Source organism: Varanus komodoensis, unplaced genomic scaffold, assembly GCF_004798865.1.
Source record: "Varanus komodoensis strain SLA01 unplaced genomic scaffold, ASM479886v1 scaffold2, whole genome shotgun sequence".
NCBI lineage: Eukaryota > Metazoa > Chordata > Lepidosauria > Squamata > Varanidae > Varanus > Varanus komodoensis.
Genome location: NW_025335568.1, coordinates 28,633,497 through 28,655,231, shown reverse-complemented (window position 1 = coordinate 28,655,231; position 21,735 = coordinate 28,633,497). Strand labels below are relative to the sequence as shown.

Sequence of the window (21,735 nt, the reverse complement as noted above, 5' to 3'; positions counted from 1 at the left end):
GAGAAAAATTGTGCAAGGACTTGGTGGCACAGCTCACATGAAATGCTCATATGACAAAACCAGGGAGGTAAACAGTACGGGAACATTCATGACCACTCACACATTCACTGAACTGGTTCAGGTAACACAAGAAGCCATCCTTGGTCTGTCACCACAGGTTCTTTCAAGGTGGCTTGTTATGATAGCTGAACCTGAAGCAGATTTTCCATTGTTGGTCGTTCTCCATGAAAAAGCCATCACACTGTTAGCTTGTTTGAGGGGAGGAGTTGTTTTCAGGTGGGTTGCCTTTTTCTGACACTTGACCCTGACAGGCCATCTTCATTGTGGGTTGCAAGGAATGGCCACCTAGCAAGAGCAGTGAAACCCTTACCACTCCTCATAATCTCACTAATATCGCCATCCTCCTTTCTAATCCCTTGTGAGTGCCCACTGCCCCATGCTGCTAAAAGTTAAGGACTCCAGAAAGTATTACAAGCACTTTTGTAACATTTTAAAGTTATTATTTAAATACTGTATTTATTGCATTTTATTGTATGTTTTTATGGTATGATTTTTTTTCTTGAATGAATTTTATGGCTGGTTCTTTTTTATTGTTATATATCTGTTCTGGACTGTACACTAACCAGAGGGGTAAATGAATAAATGTACTAGAAATGTAATAAATAAAGAAAAAAATCAGTCTTCAATGTATACATTTGAAAGCTTGCTGCTCTGAAATGTGCACATTTTTACTGATCCCTTACTGTTTTGCCTTGAAATGTGCATATATTTACTCTGAAATGGATCTTTCCCGATTCACCTCACTGCTCTGTAACCCACATGTGTATCTGACAGCATATATGGAAACCAGCGGAGGGAACTGACAAGCATGAAGGAGTGCAGGGAACTCAAAGCAGTCAAAGTTGCAGGACAAGGCACTTTGGGTCTGGGTTTAATTACTCTGGGAGTAGGTGAAGCAGCCTTTTAATGGGGGGGAGGGAATGTTTACTAGCAAGGGAAAGCCTACAGCAGTGAATTTAAAATACCAGTAAAAATAGGTAGTTATCACCATTCTAGGCTAAACTGGTAGACAAGTGGTTTTGCACATGACTTACTGTATTCAGTAAGCGATCCCTTTTGTGAACTGATGCCAGGGTTTGGAATTTCCCTCAGGAGCTGGCAACCACAGCAAACCAATTCCAGAAAGGGTGTTGCCATAGGAAACAAGGAATTTCTAGGGAATAAGGTGGGTTATCAGGTAACAGAACAGCCTATTGTTTCTTACTGCTTATCTTCCAAGTGGGCTTAGCATGAGATGTTCTTGCCCACTGTGTCTTGTTTAGCACATACAACTCAGGCAATGAAATCCTAAAGTGCAACCCTGTCAAAAGGCCTTTTACAATAAAATCCTAAGTATGCTTACTTAGACCTAAGTCCCACAGCACTTAGTTGGTTTTATTCTCTGTTACTATTGCTTAAAATGGCATCCCTACTTCCACTGATTTCAGAGGAAATGCATGCTTAATTCTTTTATAAAATATGGAATTAAACCATCATGTTTAGCTGTGTTGTTCGTTTACTTTTCTGTCCGAGTTATCTGCATGGACAAACCTCCACCAAAAAAAAAAAAAAACCCTGGAAGAATTCTGTCCCACCCCCACCGACTGCCCCAAAAGCTCTCAAACAACTGTTGTTAAGTGGAGCTGAAAATTTGGAACAGGTGGATAGTGGGAACAGAGAAGAGAGGACAAATACTTAGTCACAGAATTTAGTGTACAGATACTCACATGTCAAACGCCCAATTGGAACCAAATTGGCTAACAACTAGAAAAAGTCATAAAGATATTTACATTTTTAAAGCACTCAGCTTCTTACTGTTTATGAGTCAAGACTCTAAAATGGAATGCGTATGAATGGCCTGTGTAGTGTATTAGCTGGTTTAGTGTAAGTTATCATACCATGTTCCTTAACTAGGCAAGATCGCTGCCTGTACTGATACCAATATAAATTTAAGTCCTCCATGTTGCCTCAAACTGTCGTGCTTGCCTTTATGCACGGAACTCAGCTGTCAGATTACACACCATATTTAGCATGACTCCTACAAGTAAAAAAGTCCTTTTGGCTTAACAGGATATCCTATAAAAATGCAGACAGACAGACATTTATAGCAGGAGATTTCTCCACCAGCTGCTCCAGAACTGCGTCAGCAGCATGTGTGCTCAGAAGTTTGAGCTCTGCATAAACTGTTAATCTGAAGGGTGACATACAAGCATGCATTTTTCCATTTTCCCATGATTTCCCAGCAAGATTTTCAAATTAAAGCAGGCAATGCTAATTAAGGCTGCCTGGGTTTTTTGACACAAGCATAATTCAGAGACACAAATTATGTTTAACATTCTAGTCCATTTTACAAAACCTGTATCCAGGCAAGCAACTTTTTCCTCTCTACCTAACCTGAGAACTTGGAAGTCATCATCCCAACACCACAGAAATAATAATCAGGCACACATGCGGATGTAAAATATGTTCTTATCAACAAACTAACTACATGCCAAACATAACAGTGTTTATGTGGGGCACTTATGTATCTGTCCACCTCTCCAAGGGAAAATGATCTGAACTTTGGAAATTAATAGTGAGGATATAAAGTTTCTTTTAAAAGAATGAAAAGACTGCAGAATGCTTTGGAATCCAAATCTTATGACAGTGAAATTATATTGGCTTCCTCTACTGTTAATGTGAAATGTCAGCAGACTTGCTACCCATCTTACACACACAACGTTGTGATTTCCTAGAAAGCCATAAAACTTTCAACCTGTTTCTACCTACATTTTCTTATAGTCTAATTTTCCATCCTGCCCCCTTCCTACAGATTCACAATTATATGCTGGTGTAATAAAATGAACTCAGTTTAAGATAAGTAGTGATTCCTATTCTGAAAACACAACAGGCACAATACTTTCAGGAACTGTTTACAAGCAGCAAGACATGTACCTGTTCATACTCTTTCATTCAAGATTAATGACATGGAATAACTGTCTCCCTTGTTTCTATAATCAATCACTAATGAACTCTAACCACCCACAAGGATCCGCTGCAAGGTGGCTGGGGCTGTGGGAATTCATCCTTTCAAAGCAGTTCTTATTATAGTAAGCACGATAGGGTTGTTGTCCCATGCAGTTGTTTTCATTTTATAGTTGTTCATTTTATTCCTGATCTTGCATTATATTTAATTGCATGTGTGCATTCCAAACTAAATTTTGTGAACTGCCTGAACAGCTCTGTCTATGGGTTACAGTTCTAGAGAAAAAAATGGGCAGAACAAAGTGGACATTTAGTTCCTTACAGAGGTTGAATCTTTTATCTTAGAAAGTTGATGTGTTTCACGGTTAACTTAAAATTGTATGGGCTGGGTCCACTCCTCCTATAATAGAGCCTTCAAAGGTTGCAGATACAGATTCTGATTCAGAGAATGATGAGGGACCTGAATCCTCAGCTGAAATGCCAAGGCCAATGGACCCAGAGATAAGCTAGGCAGTCAACTAAGACTCAGACAGTTTCAAATTCTGTGGAAGGTTTAGTGAAGCAGACCTAACATTAATCTAAGAGGCAGGACTAGTTGAGAAGAAGCATCCGATATTCAAAACAACTGGCCCTGAAAGAGGCAAGCCTACCTTAAAGGTGTGGTTTGCTGCTTCTAGTTTGGAGGGATGAGCATCATTCAGTTTAGAATCAACTTATCATCATTAAGTCACATGTTCCAAATGGCCAGTATTATAACCGTGTTAATTTTATTAAAATTTTTTGCAATACTTTCCTTTTGCACTACAGAGCCCACCAAGCTGGTCAGCTTTAACATAATATAGACTTATAGTTAGAAAGTGTTTGCCCTAGTTTACTAGAAAAAAGGAAGAAAAGATATATAGATATATCAACTAACCTGCAACCAGAAAGCTGATAAGCACAGCAGACATCTCTACCAGTATACTAATATTACTAGAAGCTTCAGAGGCAAAGCATTTCCAAAATACAAAGTCTCCTGCCAATGTACTTCCAAACCACAGTCACCCCAATCACACAGTCTGAAAAACTGATTGAATCTGGCTATCCTATCAGGCTTTCACAGGAGGAAAGCTGTCAGCAAGGCACACCTGCCTGGTCAGTCTTTTCAGCCCAACTACCATGGCTATAAGAAATTGTCACACTGTTTTATTTCCTTCCCCTCACAAGTCCTGGTGAAACAGATCTTTGGGTGGACGAAGCTTTCCAAAATACTTATTTTTAAAACCATGTCTTAATATCAGCAACAGTTAAGATTGGTGATACCCCATTTCTATTATGAACATGTGCAGAGAAGGCATCTGAAAATGTGCTATTTTGTCCCTATTGTAACAGTATCTTTTACACATATAGGTAACTCACACATCATAACTGCCATATATATATATATATAATTCCATAAGACACTGCACAGATGAATTAAATACACAATGACTGGGTTTACAGAACATAGGATCATTCAGCTGGGGTTACTTAACAAACAACAATGCCGGCAGGTGCCACTTCGCAAAGTCAGTATCTACTTGGCGTTTGTTCTGCAAACATGATCATCTCCCTACTACAGCATTCGGCAAGCACTTCATTTACTAACCAGCACTTTGTGCATGTGCATACTTTCATGTAGATACATAACATATTAATCTGTGCATTGTTATATACCTAGGGAGTCCCCAGTATGCATAAAGACTCACATTTTTGGGTGGCCCCACTATGCTTTCAGAGTGATTGGCACTCAGCTGCCAGAATGAGCCATTAGAAAGGTAGTAATTCTGAAGTAACCCGCTAAAAATGAAAAGAAAAAAGGAAGCAGTTCCTAGAGCAATAAACCACCAAATCTGGCTTTAAAAAGCAAAACTGTAAATTAAGTAGGACCAAGAAGTGAACAGGAATAGTTGAAAATGCAGTGTTTTGTTCCAGCTTTGCTCTACTCAAAATTCTGTTGGGGACCTTCAAATACATGTTCTAAAAATATTACAAGGCACTCTATAAAATGTATTACTCGGGTAGACAGACTTCAGGCTCACAGGATCTACTTTATTTTTACTAGAACCCAAGTATCTACCAAGTAGATCCTACTGAAAAAGAAATATACCCAGGGTTAAAGAATGCTAATCACAGGAATGTGTTTGGAGCACCAGAAATGAATTCTGTTCATGACCATGAAAATGTCCACTCCTAGTTATCCCAACCTTTCTTCATTCCAGCAGTATAATTTTGGGGAAGGGGTCATTTTCTTGTTGCCACTGTTAAAAAAACTAGCAGTAAGAAACCCCTGTCCATCTGCTGCAAAAGCAGCAGAACCCTCTTCCCTCTGCCCACTCCTATTCTATGAACATTACTCATGCAGAGGCATACAATGTAAATCAGAAGAAATATATAAAGCTACATTATAAGAAATACTTCTGAAATGTTGATAAATTCCAAGTGACAACAAGCAAATATTGTAATGGCTTTCAATGTAAACAATTAACAGAAAAATAACTGCACAATGGCCCAAATAGAAACATCTACTCTATGTTTTTATTCTGGGTAAGGATGGAAACTTTATAGTGCAACACTTGTGTGTAACAAAAAGATGGTCAAGTTTAATATTCCACTAGTCTATTCTGCTTGCCTGCAGCTGTCCTTAAGAAATTTGAAAGTACATTCTCTTTCCTTTTTTTTTTAATTCCTCAGCGTTTCACCTTCCATGAGTTCCTGAAAATTAATCAAGGTTAAAACTGCAATCAATCATGCCTACTGTAGAAGCAACTGAAGTTTAATCTGCATGTACTACAGACTCTGATGTGGGCATAAGCTGGATTCTCCTTACAGGAGAACACAATATATGAGTATTTCACTACAACTGCTGTTTGACATTTTAATAAATCCTAATATATTTAACCAGTCTCGTATCCATAAGAACAATTCCCCTCTCACACAGAAAGTGCTCAGAATTCATATCTCAGTTTTCAAGTCTTTAAAAAAACTTTCCAATCTGTACCTTCTGCACAGACCGAATCCAAATAACAAAACTACCATGCTGCAAATGTGTGCTTTAAACACCATGGAGTGTGTTTAAAGTACCTGGTTAACTTCTAAAGCTGATCAAAAGAAGCACCAAGCATCATCTGGACAACCACAGGTTCACCACCACTGGCCCAGAATGATGGTTTGGATAAGTGGAGATATTCTGTTGAGACTGTAGGAAGTAGAACAACTTCTGCAAGGAGCGTATCACACATGAATGCAGTTGCAGAGAAATGGATTAAATGAGAATATGGCAAGTGCTTATATCTGCCAGACATGTTGGTCTAGCAAAATTGTAACACAGACAGAAAAGACACTCCTTAAGGTTTCTTGTAACTCTGATGAGTGACATACCAAAGGGAAAAGAAGAGAAAACTCAAGCTTCTTCACAAGAGGCTGTGGTGACTATATGTTCCCTTAAGAGATGCAGAACACACACTTTTCTGAAAAACCTTACAGAGGAGGAAACAGTTAGGATCTAGGCTGTTCTAGGGCTCCCCCTGGTTACCATAACTGGAACACACACCTCAGTATTTGCAAGATCAGTTTCAGGCCTTACTGAAGCTCTCAGCCTCCTGGTAAGAGCCAGTTGTAGCCCTGGGAAAAGAGCAGGTTCTTCCCTTCAGAACTTGCCTCAACAACAGAAGTTTTCCTGTTTGCTGTAGTGCCTGCACCTTGTCTGCCCCGGATTCTGCATTCCTGCCAAGCCTCAGCAATGTATCTTTCCCTACTATCTGTGGTTCAGCTCCTGCATCTTGTCTGAACCTTGCTGTGTATCCTGCCTTGCCATGCCTCACTACCTTGCTACCTGCCCTAGCTTGCTGCACCTGAACGCTGCCCTGTTGTCCTGCCCCAATGTACCTGCACCTCTGTTTGTCTTCTTGGTTCTCAGCCCTTGGATTGTTCATGACATCTTTGTTTAGCCCCGATTCCTGACCTTAACTGTGATTAAGAGACTGAACTTTGGAATCAGACACTGTTAAACAAAAATGTTGCTTCCCTCCAGTGCTTTCAGGCATGGTTCATTGTTACGGCTGCACTGACCTTAATTAAAGATAATGCTAATCAGAAAACATGCATAACTCAGAAATGCATTACCATTTTCTAAAACAGAGGTGACTTGGCTTTGTAGAACTTTTATGCATGTAGCTTAAGTTTGCCCTTGTTTCATTACTCTAACACTTGGACACAGCTGCATTAAATGCTCATGTAGCCTAAAAACTCACTGAAGTAGAACTTACTTTGTAAGAAGACATTCAGGCACATATTCGGGTATTCTATACCCAAGCAGAGAAAACACGTGAGGTGAGGAAGCACTCCAGCCCTGCTCTGCCTCATCACATTTGTCATTTTCTACTCAAGGCGGGCAACTGACAAGGAGATCTTGTATTAGTGGAGACTTCCCACACAAGCCGGAATGCATGTAGAGAACCTTATTCAGATCCCAGACGCTAATTGGATACAGAATGCCTGAATAGGGCTATTTACTTTTGATTTCAGGGGAAGAAAGAATATATACTTTCTTTGGTATAAAGCAAAATATTATTTTTACTGAAGTAATAGTGACCTCAAATTTAAGTTGTTAAATTTATATCTATTCTATATTGTTTCCAGGTATTCATCAGCTAAACCTGAAGTCTCCTGGTTTAAGTATAGATTTTGGTCTGACAGCTTTTTGATTATTCAGCCACTTCATCTTACACGACCAAAGCACATAAGTTCTCCATATACATTTAAAGTATAATCAAATGTTCTCCAAATGGCTGCAGTTGAGAACACAGTGGTTACCCTTCTTCTCCTAGGTTTTTCCCCCTGGCCTCAAAAAGCAAACTAGGTGCCTTATATAGTTCTCAGCCTTCGGTAATGTACAGAAAGAACTGGTTTTTAAAAAGGAATTTAACACTAGTGTTCTCTCCAGCCCACAATTTTTCATGCTTGAAACTGCTTATAAAAAACAAAAAGGCACAAACATGTCTATTGCCCCAAACGCTCCACAATTCTACATATATAAACAGCATCCCATTTCCAAAGCACGTAGATATCCAAAGTTCAGCAAACAGACTGTCTGAACAGCATTTACACAGAGCCATGTTCATTCATCACCTTCAAGTTTAATTACCAAGCCATTTCCTTTTGGCAGTCTCTACTGGTCAGTGGAATTAGGTTTTACATGGTAAGGATACCAAGGAATTACAAGTACCCATAATTCTCTGCAGCTGCACAATCTGTTAAGAATCTGAAGTTTTGAAAAGGAAAGGGTTTTTTAGGAACAAACATTCCTTTTTGCATGCAGTTGTATCTGGAACATTCATGTGAACATGACCTCAATGCAGACTTATTTTCTGCGATATTGCCAAGAAGACATAGCTAACTAAAGGAAACCCAGTATTAGTTAAAACCACAAAGAAATAGGAAAGACAACTATTTCTTCAGTAGTACAGATTGTTCCTTATTGTACATTTGGACTGTGGATTGTCCAGTTGCATTTAATGTAAGCCAAATACACCTCTGCTTGGGGGGATTTATTGAATACTCTTAACAAATCTTACTGCCAAAATGGTTTTATGATAGTCAGCAAGAACAACCACAACACCTCAGTACAAACCCTCTCATTTAGTTTCTCAATTGCTTTGAAATTCATGACATTCCCTTCTCCATTCTATTTTATTAAAATTTGCAGATAATGCATAATTCTTCTGTTGTTCCACTGCCTTAGCAATTTTCTTGCTCCCTTCTTAACCCAACTATCTCTAAATGTTAGGCAGGCATTCTTAAGGGTTTATAACCACCCAAGAAGCATGAATTCTTTCTAACAGTACCCCAGCCTCCTAAAGCCACTTTTTTCCAGTTGTGAAGAGGCTTTATGTGGGCAAAAAGATGAACCAATGACCAAGACACATCCACATATTTCAAGGTAAGAGAGAGAAATCTTGTGTCAATTGACATCAATAGGACCATCCTCTCCATATTTTTAGGCAACCTTTTTTCTTATCACAGGAACCTCTCTCACAATTCTGTTAGATCCCTTTCAGTCAATCAGGTTGCCTAGGAAGAAAGTAAGCATTACCAATTAAGTTGCTGTCCTTACTCTAAAGACACAGGTAGCAGCAATGTTTTTCCTTGCTCAAATGTAAGTGTCAAGGACCTTGGGTAGAGACCTGTTCTCCCCTGCAGAGAAAGGCAGGACACGCGCCAACAGAGCAAAGCTCAGGGAGCCAAGGTTCCATTTGGATGCTAGGAAGCATTTCCTGACAGTCAGGACCCCAAGGGTGTGCAATGGGGCTTCCATGAGAGGTCGTTGAGGCCCCATCGGTGTGGGTGTTCAAGGATAGGCTAGACATCCACATGGTGGGCATGTCGTGAGCGGAGCCGGCTGGTGCCAGAGGTCAGACTAGATGGCCCGGGAGACCCCTTCTGACTCGCTCTGTTTTCTATGTTTCTAATCTAGAATGGAATTCTAGTATGGCATATAGGGGACCTTTAACCCCTTTCCTGCTGCTGCAGTCCACATCAAGTTTGGGTTATTGTGCCTGTAGATTACATGTCCAAAAATAACCTGTTAAAATACTGTACCCTTTTTTGTCAATACGAACTGCAGGTGAAGTGGCCCTGATCCGATCAGGCCTATGGCACGAGTCCAAGTGTTATATCCCACCATGCTTACTTCTCAATAGGGGGAAAAACATAAAGTCACTCAGTCTGACTCTCAGAGCACCATTCTACACATAGAACAAGTCAGCACTTCAGGGGTGTACTGACAGGAGTATCAAATTGTGTTATTCTGTCAGCACAAATAATGTTGCTCTAAGGGGCAGCCAGATTACCAATGATACAAAAATAGTGAATCCAACTGAAGTTACATTTGCACAAAAACAGTTATGCATTCATGGTACACGAATGTTTGCACAATGGGTTGTACATACAAATTCGGTTGCAGAACAGCCTTCACAAGTAGACAGTGCAATCTGTTCCCTGAGTTGTACTTGCATGTAACTTCTGCATAACCCACTGGGTAACAGGTTATATATTCCATTAGCACAATTGATTGCACAACTGCTTGCATCATGGGCAACTGCTTGCAGAACAGAAACATTCTGTGGAGGTCCACTCCACTCTATTTGAATTTTTCGAATGATATCCTTGGATATGCCTTCAGTTTCCTAGTAGCTTTGTGGTCAGTCAGAGTTCAGGAAGAAACCTTTCTACAAGTGCACAAATAAGTGTTGAGTGCTGCATTGCATGTATAGCCCTATGCTTCAGCTTTAAAATTTATGACACTGCTTCATGATTTACATTTTCCTATTCCATATATGGAGACAGGAATGTTATTCTTAACCACAAAAAGTTAGCCACCTGCAGCATCTTGCATTCCTGATACTTTTTTAAATTACAAATGCTACCAATTAATAGATAAATTATAACCAGAATAAAGCAGAACCGATAGGGAAAGGGCATGGCGTATTTAACAGCAGCAACATATTCTCTAAAGAATACGCTTTTAGGGGAGACAATATCAACAGGTGTTTCCTTGAAAGCTTCAATCTGTTTGTAGAAAAGGAAATAGATCTCTGGAGGCTGCAAATCATTAGCATCTCTAATGCATTTGCAAATTCCTACTGTGGAAAATCAGCCTGTAAAAACAGGCCATTTCCAATAAGTGCCTTGTCTGGTTTCCTACACCATTTAATTTCAGATGAATTTTATGAGAACTATGTTACATATTTTACCTCCCATATGGTTCAGATTTGACAATAAAGTATTTTTGTCCTGCTCTGCTCTTTTTTATGCTTCAAAAACAAATATTTCCAATGGAACATGACTACACAATGTCAAAGTCCTGTCTCAAACAAGCTAGGCCAATAATGCCTTTGTCCCCATCTTCAAGAATCTCCAGATAAGGTACACCTGGCAGAGATACTGAAACATTCTAAACAAAGCCTCCACAAATACACATTTCATTTTTTCATCATAACAGCTTTTCTATCATACTGGCTTGCTTTTAAATCATATAAAATTCTGTATTTGGCATATTTGTTTCTATATACAACTTTGCTTATAATTACTTTGGACAGTGCTCTACAGAATGTTCAAAGTTTTACATCTTAGCAAAAGACAGAAGAAATGCAGAAGAAAACTGTAGGGGTATTATATTAAATTAAATACATATTTCATCAAAGGGCAGAAACTAGCAAATCCATTCCAGTTTAACTGCAGTCAAACTTAGTCCAACAATTTACCTGTACATTTAGCAGCTAACATGGTCAATTATTGCTCTGCTAATTTTACATCATGTTCAGTAATGTAACAGACACCTTGTAGGGTAATAAATCAACACAATACTTTTAAAAAATCTTATTCACAAAGCACACACATTTCACGTGAAAGGTCAAGGCAATAAAAGAGCTGGAATCTTGGATCACAAGTCTCAAGGAAACACTTAACAGAAATATGAACTTTCAGTTTTTGTAATAATTTATCTTACCTCCCTCGTTCTACTGCCAGGGCATCTATTTCATCAAAGAACAATATGGAAGGTGAAACAGCTCTGGCTTTCCTAAATATCTGCCAAGTCACAAGAAGGTGGAAAGGGGGGAAAAATCACAAATTTTAACAGTTTTGTAATCAAAAACTCAATCTAAATTCCAATGACAAAACAGCACCACAGCTTTTAATGAGATTAGTTCTACAAATTCCCAGTAAACTCTCTGGTATATACAAAAAAGCCACACCACTGAGCAAAAGTGATATTATTGTTTTGTTGCATGATGATAGGTGGGGTATTCTAAACGTTCTTCCCAATCACAACACACTGTGAAAGCATAGCTTGCTTCCCTCCCACCCTGGCTCTCCTCTCATTTCAAAGGCAATGAAGAGCAATCTCACCAGACAGCTAGAACTGGAAGAGGCATCCAGTTTTAAACCACCCCAAATTTTCAATCAAATCCCACCACTGCAGCATCAATATACCAACAATTGGTAAGAACCCACATTCACATGGACTGCCACTAACTGTCTAAACCACTATTAAAATCTAATCAATTTAGATCCCTATTCCAAACTAAATTTGTGGTAAGACATCTTTTCCAATAAGAAAAGGATAATAGGATACATGAGAAAAATATTCATTCATTTCTTTCTTTCTTGCTCTCTCATGACCTGCTAGCACCATGCAGTTAGCCTGCTGCAAACTACCTGCCAACATAGCATCATTCCAGTTAATCTTTATATAACAAGAAACAGAGTTGCAACACACTTTCACACAGGGATAGGATACCGTTTTCAGCCCAAGTGCTGAATTGACCACAAGTCTGAAGAGTGGGGCCACATACTAACAATGGGAGGAGCCACTGATGTCACGTTAATACTAAAGGACAACATTATGATACCATATTGGAGGAAGGTTTGAGGTTTACTATTTTAAGTATGTTATGTTGCTTTTTATACCATCATTTGGCAAACTCTGTTAATAGATATGAGATTTTTTTCACTTTCAGCCTCATAAATTACTAGTTAGTTATCAGCTGCTGCAAACTCAAGGAGATGGATTCCTTTAAACTGTCAACAAAAATTAAAAAGCTGGGAGATTTGAAAGTCCCAGTATTGAATGTTCTGCACAAATGTATACATAATATTGTACTCTACATTTTCCCAAATCACAACATATTACTATTATTGTCATTATTTATATCTTGCCTATTCCCAGTGATTGGGATTCCAGGGTGGTCACAACATTCAAGCTCATACAAGTAAAGCATTTAAAATATATGCAAAAGTTAAAATATAATTAAATCAGTTTAAATAATTTAAAATGTTATAATCAATATAACTAAATTCCTAAGAATAAGTAAATTCTTAGGCAAAAATTCTTAGTTAATATACTAAGTCAATTGCTGACAAACTATGACATCTTAATACTTCAAATATGATAAGTTATCCCACATGGATGAGATGGGTTACAGCATTCCTTGGTTACCAGAGAATAACTTTGATTCTACAGAAATCTCTGTGTTGGTAGGGGATATGCAATGAATGCTAGGCAATGTAAGAAAGTAATATAAGGTCCTTAAAATGATGATTGGAGCTACATGATGGCTTGAATTGTCTACATATAGGGGGAAAGTCCATACAATCATAGACAGAGTTTGTGGGATGTCCTGCATCATTTTCCCCTCCTCCAAAATAAGATGTTGAGGGTTGTTTGAAGGAAAAACAACATAGAAAAACATCTTTAAAGTTACAAATACAGTCTTGCCCAAATAATTACTGGATGATGGTTACATGATGTAAAGAACTGTGACAGAAGTAAATACACTATTAGTAAATGCTATCTATGTGTTTGTACAGTTAAGTTCACAATTCCTTACCTCTCTGACTGCACGTTCAGATTCTCCAACATATTTGTTCATTAACTCAGGTCCCTGCATGAAAAAAAATCAAGCAATTTTCAGACTTTTTTGTTCCACCATGTGTTTTAGGAGATATAAAAAATAGCTAGGATTCTACCTTGAAAACTGAACTTGCAAGTGCTTATTTTATTAATTATAAAAATATCTCACTGTACCCTTTCCTGAATAGAGCAGGTTTGGCCAGTATCACACATCACACATTGGTTATGTGCAGATTAAATTGCTGCAGTGAATTTCACATGAAGAACATTTTGAAACCTCAGCTGGTGCAAACTGTAGTCAGACTGCAGTCTGGGCCTACTTTATGGAGCATATTATTCTGGTTTCATTCAATCTGCAACATATTCAAATTCTGCTTCATTTCCAAGTTTCCAGGCTCATTCAAGGTATTAGTTATTACCTATAAAAGCTGAACTACTTGGAGTCAGGCTACTTGAAACACCTTTCCATCCTCTGCAGCCATCCAAGTTTTTTTATTCTATCTTCTCCGTGTGCAACTTTTGAAATCCTGACAGTAAATTCAATGGAAAAATTATGTAATTTCTGCACTGTGTACAACATCTAATGCTGTGTTATATAAATGTTAACGAGCACTGGTAGGACTGAATCTGTGAAAAGGAGAGAACCAAACCTGCATTCTTGGTGCAGCCCTAACATGATATGCCTCACTCCTATTTGCTTGAAATCTGATTACTAAATGGGTTTGCAGCCTGTAACTGTATGCAAGATTGCTATTTTTTAAAGTATCCACTACTTGCTCAGCTATTGTCACTGGGCCCTGAATTTATGTGTCTGCTCACTAAACAGCAACTAATGAAGGCTCTGCCAAAAAACGCTAACCAGTCTTCCTCCAGACATTGAAGATAGCTGCTCATAAAGCAGAGCAGTGGCTTTCCAAGCCCCATTAATCTATTTTAACTGCTGCAGTCAAGAGGAAAAGAGAAAACAGCAGAGGAAATTTTAACTGGAAAGTATTTTGACATAATTGACCCTGTGACAAACCAAACTTAAGCACATGTCAAGTGCAGAGAGCTGAAGAAAGGCATCTGAAGAGGCATACAGGAAGTTAGCAAATGCCAAGGTGAAGTCAGAACCCTGAAAACAGTGTGTATTTTTAAAATTATTGCTAATTCAAAATCAGAACGACAACACTGAAAGGATCCTATTTAAAATGAAAAATAAAACACAAGGAACACATTCTGCCCAAAAGCATTTACTGCACTTGAATGCACTTGCTGAATCCAAATAATATTATAGCAGCTGACTCTCTTCTATCTGTGTTCTTCCTCTTTTGGAGCATTGCATGCTAGTTTCTAAAGTATTCTTAAGATCCAGACAGCAGAAGACCACTTGGTAATCCGTCACAGTGTGAACATCAAAAAAGATGTCTAATTATTTAATCTCTCACTTTTAAGAACTGCTACAGACTATGAGTTATAATAATACATGAAATGCAATCTATTTTTAAGACTGTTTTGTAAATGGAAATGTTCTCTGTTTGGCAGGGGACATTCTTGCAGATAGAGTCAGCAAAGAAGTGTGTAAGCCTTTTCCTATACACAGCTTCCCACTTCAACAAAATTAAAATCTCCCCAACCACCTGCCTTTCCTTCTGCTGGATTCCGATTATAATAATGACAAGGGAGGAAACTACAGCAAGAAAATACCGGGCAATGAAAAGGACTGAGCAACCACTCCACACTTCTCAGTGCAAAGACAAGCCTTCTAAACTCACTTTTGTTTACAAGAAATGCTTGTTGTAGTTTTAGTGCACAGAATTTCATGGAATAGAGCATACCATTTCAGACTGCAAATGACTGATCCAATGTAAATACTTTCAGGTCACCCAGTGACCTTCATGGCCAAGTGGGGAGTAGGATCTCCAGAGTGCCAGTCCAACATCTGAACCACTATGCCTTCACTTTACAACTCACCTTCACTGCCAAGAAGTTTAGCCCACTTTCATGGGCCAAAGCCTTTGCAATCATTGTTTTTGAGCAGCCTGGAGGTCCATACAGTAGTACACCCTTGGGTGGCTGAATGCCCATTCGAATGAAAGACTCGGGGTGCTTCAATGGCCATTCAACAGCTTGTTTCAATTTCAATTTGACTTCTTCCATTCCCCCAATGTCTGACCAGGATACCTGTAAAACAATCCACTTTCATGAAGCAGCAGGAAATATTCTGAGGTTTACAAGAACAATATAAGATAAAACCCTTAAACAAAAAGGACTCCCGGTATTTTACACCAGCAAGAAAAAAAGACCAGTTTAAATCATTGAGTAAAATCAATGTTTCCATTGATACATCTTTATCTATTTACTAAACACAATGTTGCAAATCTGACCACAAAACCTTGCTAATTTACAACTAAACAGAGTTACATATTTTCTTCATTCTTAAAATCAGACCTTGTTTCTTTGTCACACTATGCTGTTTACTTACAACTATCATTGACTCATTCATTCTCCATTTTGAGACTGGATCTATCCAATCCAAACTGCAAACCTCATAATACCTAGTCAAAGTTGCCAGTGTTTCTGCACCTTCTGCTATTCCTTCCTTTTTGTAACATCTAGCCTGAAAAAGTTCTGAAGAATGTGAAAGCTTGTTTTTTTAAATGAAATTTGGTTGGGCCTAATAAAGATAATGTCTTTCCTAGAATCTTTGACTTTTTCCCCTTCATACTCTAACATGGCTCTCTTTGTTTATGTATGCATCTGATGTCTTTTCAACATATAGAGGGAATCCCATGACAGCTTGTAAAGTTAACCACACAAGAATGGGAATAGTAGTCCACAATTTCTATCCAGTCTTACTTGCCAAGCAAAAAATCAAGCCACCATCTTCTCCCCCATCCTCTTTCTAATAAGTCATCTGCACCTCCCCCTAGGCATGGGAAACCATCTAGGGTGTTTTTAAAGGCTTCTCAGCACCTTAACACAGCAACATCCAGATCTCTCCTCCTGGCCTTTTCCAAGATGAGGTCCAGAGAGAAGAACAACGCACTGGGTGCCACCACTGGAAAGTGAGCCATTCCTCCCACAAAGGAAGAACAAGCTGTCAAAAGCTGGGTGGTGTATTTTGCACCGCTTTGGCACTGCACAGTCAAGGCTCTCCAGGTGCTTTGGACAAGCAGCTTCTCAACAATCTGCCCAACCCTGGAGATGGAGAGAAGATGAGGACTGTTGCAGAACTGCTGGGACAGTTTCCAGCTTCAAAGTTAGGGGATGACTAGTCATTTACAGAGTGTGGCTCCATACTTGCCACTGGTGTCTTTGGGGCATAACTGTTGTATCCAGTATGTGAAAATAGAAACCTGTGCACTGGACAAAGTTTTCTTTCCAATGTTGTTCTTTTCTGCCTCGGCTCAGCCCTACCTTCACAAAGGCAAGTAGCAAGGAAAACAGAAATGCCAGTAACTGGTAGGAGAAACAAGGTCTGATATTACAGAGCTAAGTAAAGCAGTTTATTTTCTTCCAGTGCATGTACAATGACTGTTTCATAGACTATGGATTTTTGTATTTGGGAAATGATAAAGATGGTTATTCGTACAGAGAAAAGCTTCCTTTTAAAAAATCAATGAAAAAATGTAAATACAATTTAAAATTTAAAAGTTGACTTATACTATTCTCTTTATGAGTTGAGATTCTGACTATCTCTCCAGCTAACTTATACCCTGCCAGGACGAGATGGGCAGGATGAGAGGAAGATGGAGTTGATTTCACTTCCATTCAGGGGAAGCTAGAGACTCTGAACTGGAGCCACCTTTTCTCTCTCTCTTATTTTTCTTACGAGGCCACACAATTGGATTGCATTCTTCTCACTTGTACCCCTATCTATAAGCATCAAGGAAGAGATCTGTAGCATCCTATGGCACCACAGCCACTGTCTAAAACCCACAGAATTGCTCTTTTCTTTGTTTCAAAAGAAATTGAAACAATTTCTCCCTCACTGTTCCCCTCCCCACAAAACTGTTCTCATCGTATTCAACTAGGATCCTATGCTGACAGGCTAGCATTATGATTATGGGATAAGATGGCTTCATCAAGTACTTAGGAGGCTTATCAAAGTACTTAAGAAATGTTGTTGAGTGGAAAAAAGCAGGACAGAAGAAGTGCGTGGAATTGGTACCAACAAAACTGAAGAAGGGCATGGTGGCTTTGAACCACACAAGGTAAGCTTCTCAAATAATTTCATTAGTAACTTTAGTGGCTAATGGCCCATCAACACTGAATGAAGAGGAGGCAGGTGAGCTCTAGCGCCTTCCTCTTTCTCCAAACATTTCTTTTATATGCATTCTTTTCCCCTCTCTATAGCAAGCTGAGCCAAGAGAAAGTCCACAAACCCTTGCAGAACTCCCCCTCCCCAGTTGCACAACTGGCAACCTACTCCAGGTACAGCTGTCCAAAAAGTGGAAGTGCTGGGCATGGAAAAGGGGTGCTGAGTGACCACATCAGGCACCATTCCCAGTGATCCACCTTCTTCCCCACCCAGCGTAGCTAGCAGTGGCAGCACTGGGTGCAGACAAGAGGTGCTCCTGGAGAAGTTCACAGGGCTCGATTCCTTACGATTGCCCTGTGAACGCTGGATGTGCTCTCCAGGAAATCAGATTCAGGGCTACAAAACAGACCAATGCCAGGGAAGCCTAGGTTTAGATTCCTCACGCATCCCTAGTTGGGTATATATATGGAAAGACAGTCTTGCTGGATATCCTGGTCCCAAGTTGCTTAATATGTGAGAACTTAATTCCTAAAGCAGCCTGATGCTTGAAGGTAAGGACGGACGAGGAGGATGTGAAGATGCAGGACTCAACTGTCCCTGTGCTATCTTTCATTGTGAGTTAGATCTTCCTAGATAAGCCACCCCACAGAATGCAGAGAAAATGGTCTGAAATAGAATATTGTTTCCTTGGGAGGTAAATATGGTCTCCTTAGATTACTTTTGCCAGTTATCAAGTATGTGCCTTTCCTGGTGCTAAAATCTAAAACAATCATTTTAGAATATTGTTCAGAGAACACTTACTTTTGGAACATCAATTGCCACCTCCCTCATGGCACTGGGCCTGATGTCATTCATTGCCCGCAGGAAGTCAGCACATGTGATAATCACTGATCCAGCCACAGCATCATCTGAAAGGTTGGCTTTTTTCCCAAGCGTTCTCCGTAAAGCGTACAATCCTATACAAAATATAGAATGTACAACATGACATATTCTTGTTTATGACTTCTCCTATATATACAATGTCATGAGGAGCAACATAACATAAGAGAGGTCCATGTTCATTTAAAATAATCAAGCAGGGAAGGACATGACAAGTTTGTTTTATTACAAAAATGAAAGGATTTTTTTAACACTTCCTGAGTGGAAAAAGGGTATTTCTTACAAAACAAGTAAATAGGTACTGTAACAATACAAAGTTAAGATCAACAAACCCTGCCTGCACACTTGCAAACTATTTTTTTAAAATACAGAGTATGAGGGCCAGTAAAATTTGATGCAATAAGAAATATGTCTTATAATAATTGTATATACAATTTAATAAATAAAAGTTATTACTCATGTTTATAAGAAAGGTATTATCTATATTTTGGTTTTATCATACTTTGTAAATATTAATTATTTACTTTTACAGTAACCTGAAGTTACTGTAAAAAATGATAATTTAAAAAGTTCAGAGTCTATCAGTATTGTGGAATATCCTGTCTTAAAAGATATACTGAATAGCTGTCAAGTTCAACTGATGTGACTGTGATTATTAATAAAACATGCAGAACCTTGGATTTGTTGTCAAAAAGCAAAAATTGCAAAGTTTACAATTAAAATTTGCCAAAATCTAAAAAGTATTGTTCTAATGTGAAAAAAAGCATTGCTTCAACTAGCATGTTTCAGTTATGAATAACTACATCTGGTATCAAAAGCTGAATACAACTGAGCTACTTTTACTCAACATATGGAATATTCAACTCCATGCTACCCACAATGGGAACTACAAAGGTAATGATTTTCCTTTAGTGTTCAAGTGTTTTCAAGAAACCAAATGCACAGTTGCAAAATGGGGAATACTTGGCTCAGTTATACTGCAAGTGAAAAGGATCTTGGAAATTGGATTGTAGATCACAATCTGAATATGAGTCAACAATGAGATGCAGCTACTAAAAGGGCAAATGCTATTTTAGGTTGCATTAACAGAAGTATCACTTCCAAATCATGCAAAGTACTCATTCCTCTTTATTCAGCACTGGTTAGTAAAGAATATAAAATTTTCCTGATGATCAAACAAGGGTCAGTTACGTAGTGTTCTATTAGAGAGACACAAAAGGTTGAAAATAAAAGGGACATTTTTGTCCTCAACACTAGGTATCATTAAGTCCAGTTCTGGGCACCACAGTTTAAGAAATATATAGACAAGCTGGAAAGGGTTAGGAGGAGGGCAACATGAATAATCTGGGTACTGGAAATAAAGCCCTATAAGGAGAGATTGAAAGAACTGGGCATGTTTAGCCTTGAGAAGAGAAGACTGGAGATATGATAGCACTCTGCAAGTATGGAATAAAGGGTGCAAGTTACTGAAAGCCAGGTTGCAGTTGAACATCAGGAAAAACATTGTGACTTAGAGCCAAGAGCCTAGGAAGGTTGTGGTCTCTCCCACACCAGAGGCATTCAAGATGCACCTGGACAGCCATCTGAGAGGGATGGTTTAACCTGGAGTCCTGCACTAAGCAGAGTGTTAAAATCAATGGCCCTCTGGCCCCTTCCAACTCTACTATTCTATGAATTTAAAAATATTAGAGCAGTACAACAATGAAACCAATGACCTAGGACAGTGATGGTGAACCTATGGCACATGTGCCAGTGAGCATGCAGAACCCTCTCTGCTGGCACACGAGCCAAGTCACCCCAGCATCACTCAGCAGCCATACACTTATTCGGAAATAGTAATGGCGCCCGGCAACAACATCACTCATTAGCCGCGACTCGCCACAAGAGGCGGCGTCGAACAGGTGGACAGAGGCAGGCACAACCACCATGGGAGGTACGCCAGAAAGGGAGTGGGCAAGCAGTGAGGAGGCATGCCGAGCGCTGGTGGTGGCGCCCTCCTCCTGCCTCCTCCTGACCTGCAGCATGTGAGTGGCCGCCCAAGCCACTCTCCTAGCACCAGTGGTGGAACCCTTCCGACTTTGTAGCTGCAGGCGCAGCCAGGCAGCCGTGCGCCATCCTGCCTGTACCGGGCTCCCATACCAGTGGCAGTGGGGGGGGGGGAGGAAGCTGGGTGAAGGGAGTGACAGGATCGAGGCAGCAGCAGCTGGAGCAAGCAGGAGAGAGAGGGCACCCAGGATCAATATGGCACTTCCTGGGGAGGGAGGCCAAAATAAGGAAAACTGGAGCCTGGAACTGCTGCGAAGTGAGAGGAGTGGGCATGTGGCAGGGACCCCCCTCCCCACCTGTCCCCACTCGCCAAGGCTTGGCAGCGCCGCGGGGGGCACCTTGAGGAAGATCCCAATGGAAGCATGGAAGGGACCAGCGATAGCCTCTCCTCACATTTAGTTTAGGTCTCTCTCTCCCTCCTCCATTCCGCTCCCCCAGTAAACTTTCAAGAGCCACCTAAGCTCCTGCAGCATTCCCAGTGGCTGGTTTGGGGGCAAGGAGTGAGGAAGGGAGGGAATGCATGTGACCGGGCGCAAGCAAGCCTGGTGTCCCCCAGCTTAGGGACGCAGAATGTGAACATGGCTCCTTCTTTCTGTTATTGTGTTTTACTTTTAAGACAAAAGATATTAACGTATGAGTTGTTTTTTTCTAAACTAAAACCTCAGTATTCAGGTTTTATTGCAGTGTTGGCACTTTGCACTAAATAAGTGGGTTCTGGGTTCAGGTTGGGCACTCGGTCTCTAAAAGGTTTGCCATCACTGACCTAGGAGGTTGTGGGCTCTCTCACACTAGAAGCATTCAAGATGCAACTGGACAGCCATCTGAGAAGGATGTTGTAACTGCACTGAACAGCGGGGTGGACCTGATGGCTCTCTTCCAACTCTATTGTACTATGATTCTCTTATTTTCTTCCCATATATTTTACAGAGCAATGTATCATCATTATATTGCATTTATATCCCACCTTTCTTCCTCTTGTGAGGAACCAAGGTGGCTTACATAGCTTCAGTTTATCCTCACAACAGCAACCCTGTAAAGTAGCTTAGACTGAGAATTTGTGACTGGCCCAAAGTCATCCAGTGAGCTTTATGGCCAAATATGGACTAGAACCTTCCAAGTCCCCAGTTCAGCA

General features: G+C 39.8%; 1 protein-coding gene across 2 annotated transcripts in view; it reads right to left on the bottom strand.

The window, feature by feature from the left end:
• SPATA5 (spermatogenesis associated 5) overlaps nt 1-21,735 on the bottom strand; it is a 182,768-nt gene that overhangs the window by 138,452 nt on the left and 22,581 nt on the right. For both annotated transcript variants that reach the window (XM_044428333.1, XM_044428334.1), the window contains exons 10-13: nt 18,480-18,634; nt 15,389-15,598; nt 13,413-13,466; nt 11,531-11,610 (exon numbers count right to left, since the gene is read on the bottom strand). In XM_044428333.1, the coding sequence (XP_044284268.1) occupies nt 11,531-11,610; nt 13,413-13,466; nt 15,389-15,598; nt 18,480-18,634 (499 nt within the window). The remainder of the gene's footprint in view (nt 1-11,530; nt 11,611-13,412; nt 13,467-15,388; nt 15,599-18,479; nt 18,635-21,735) is intronic.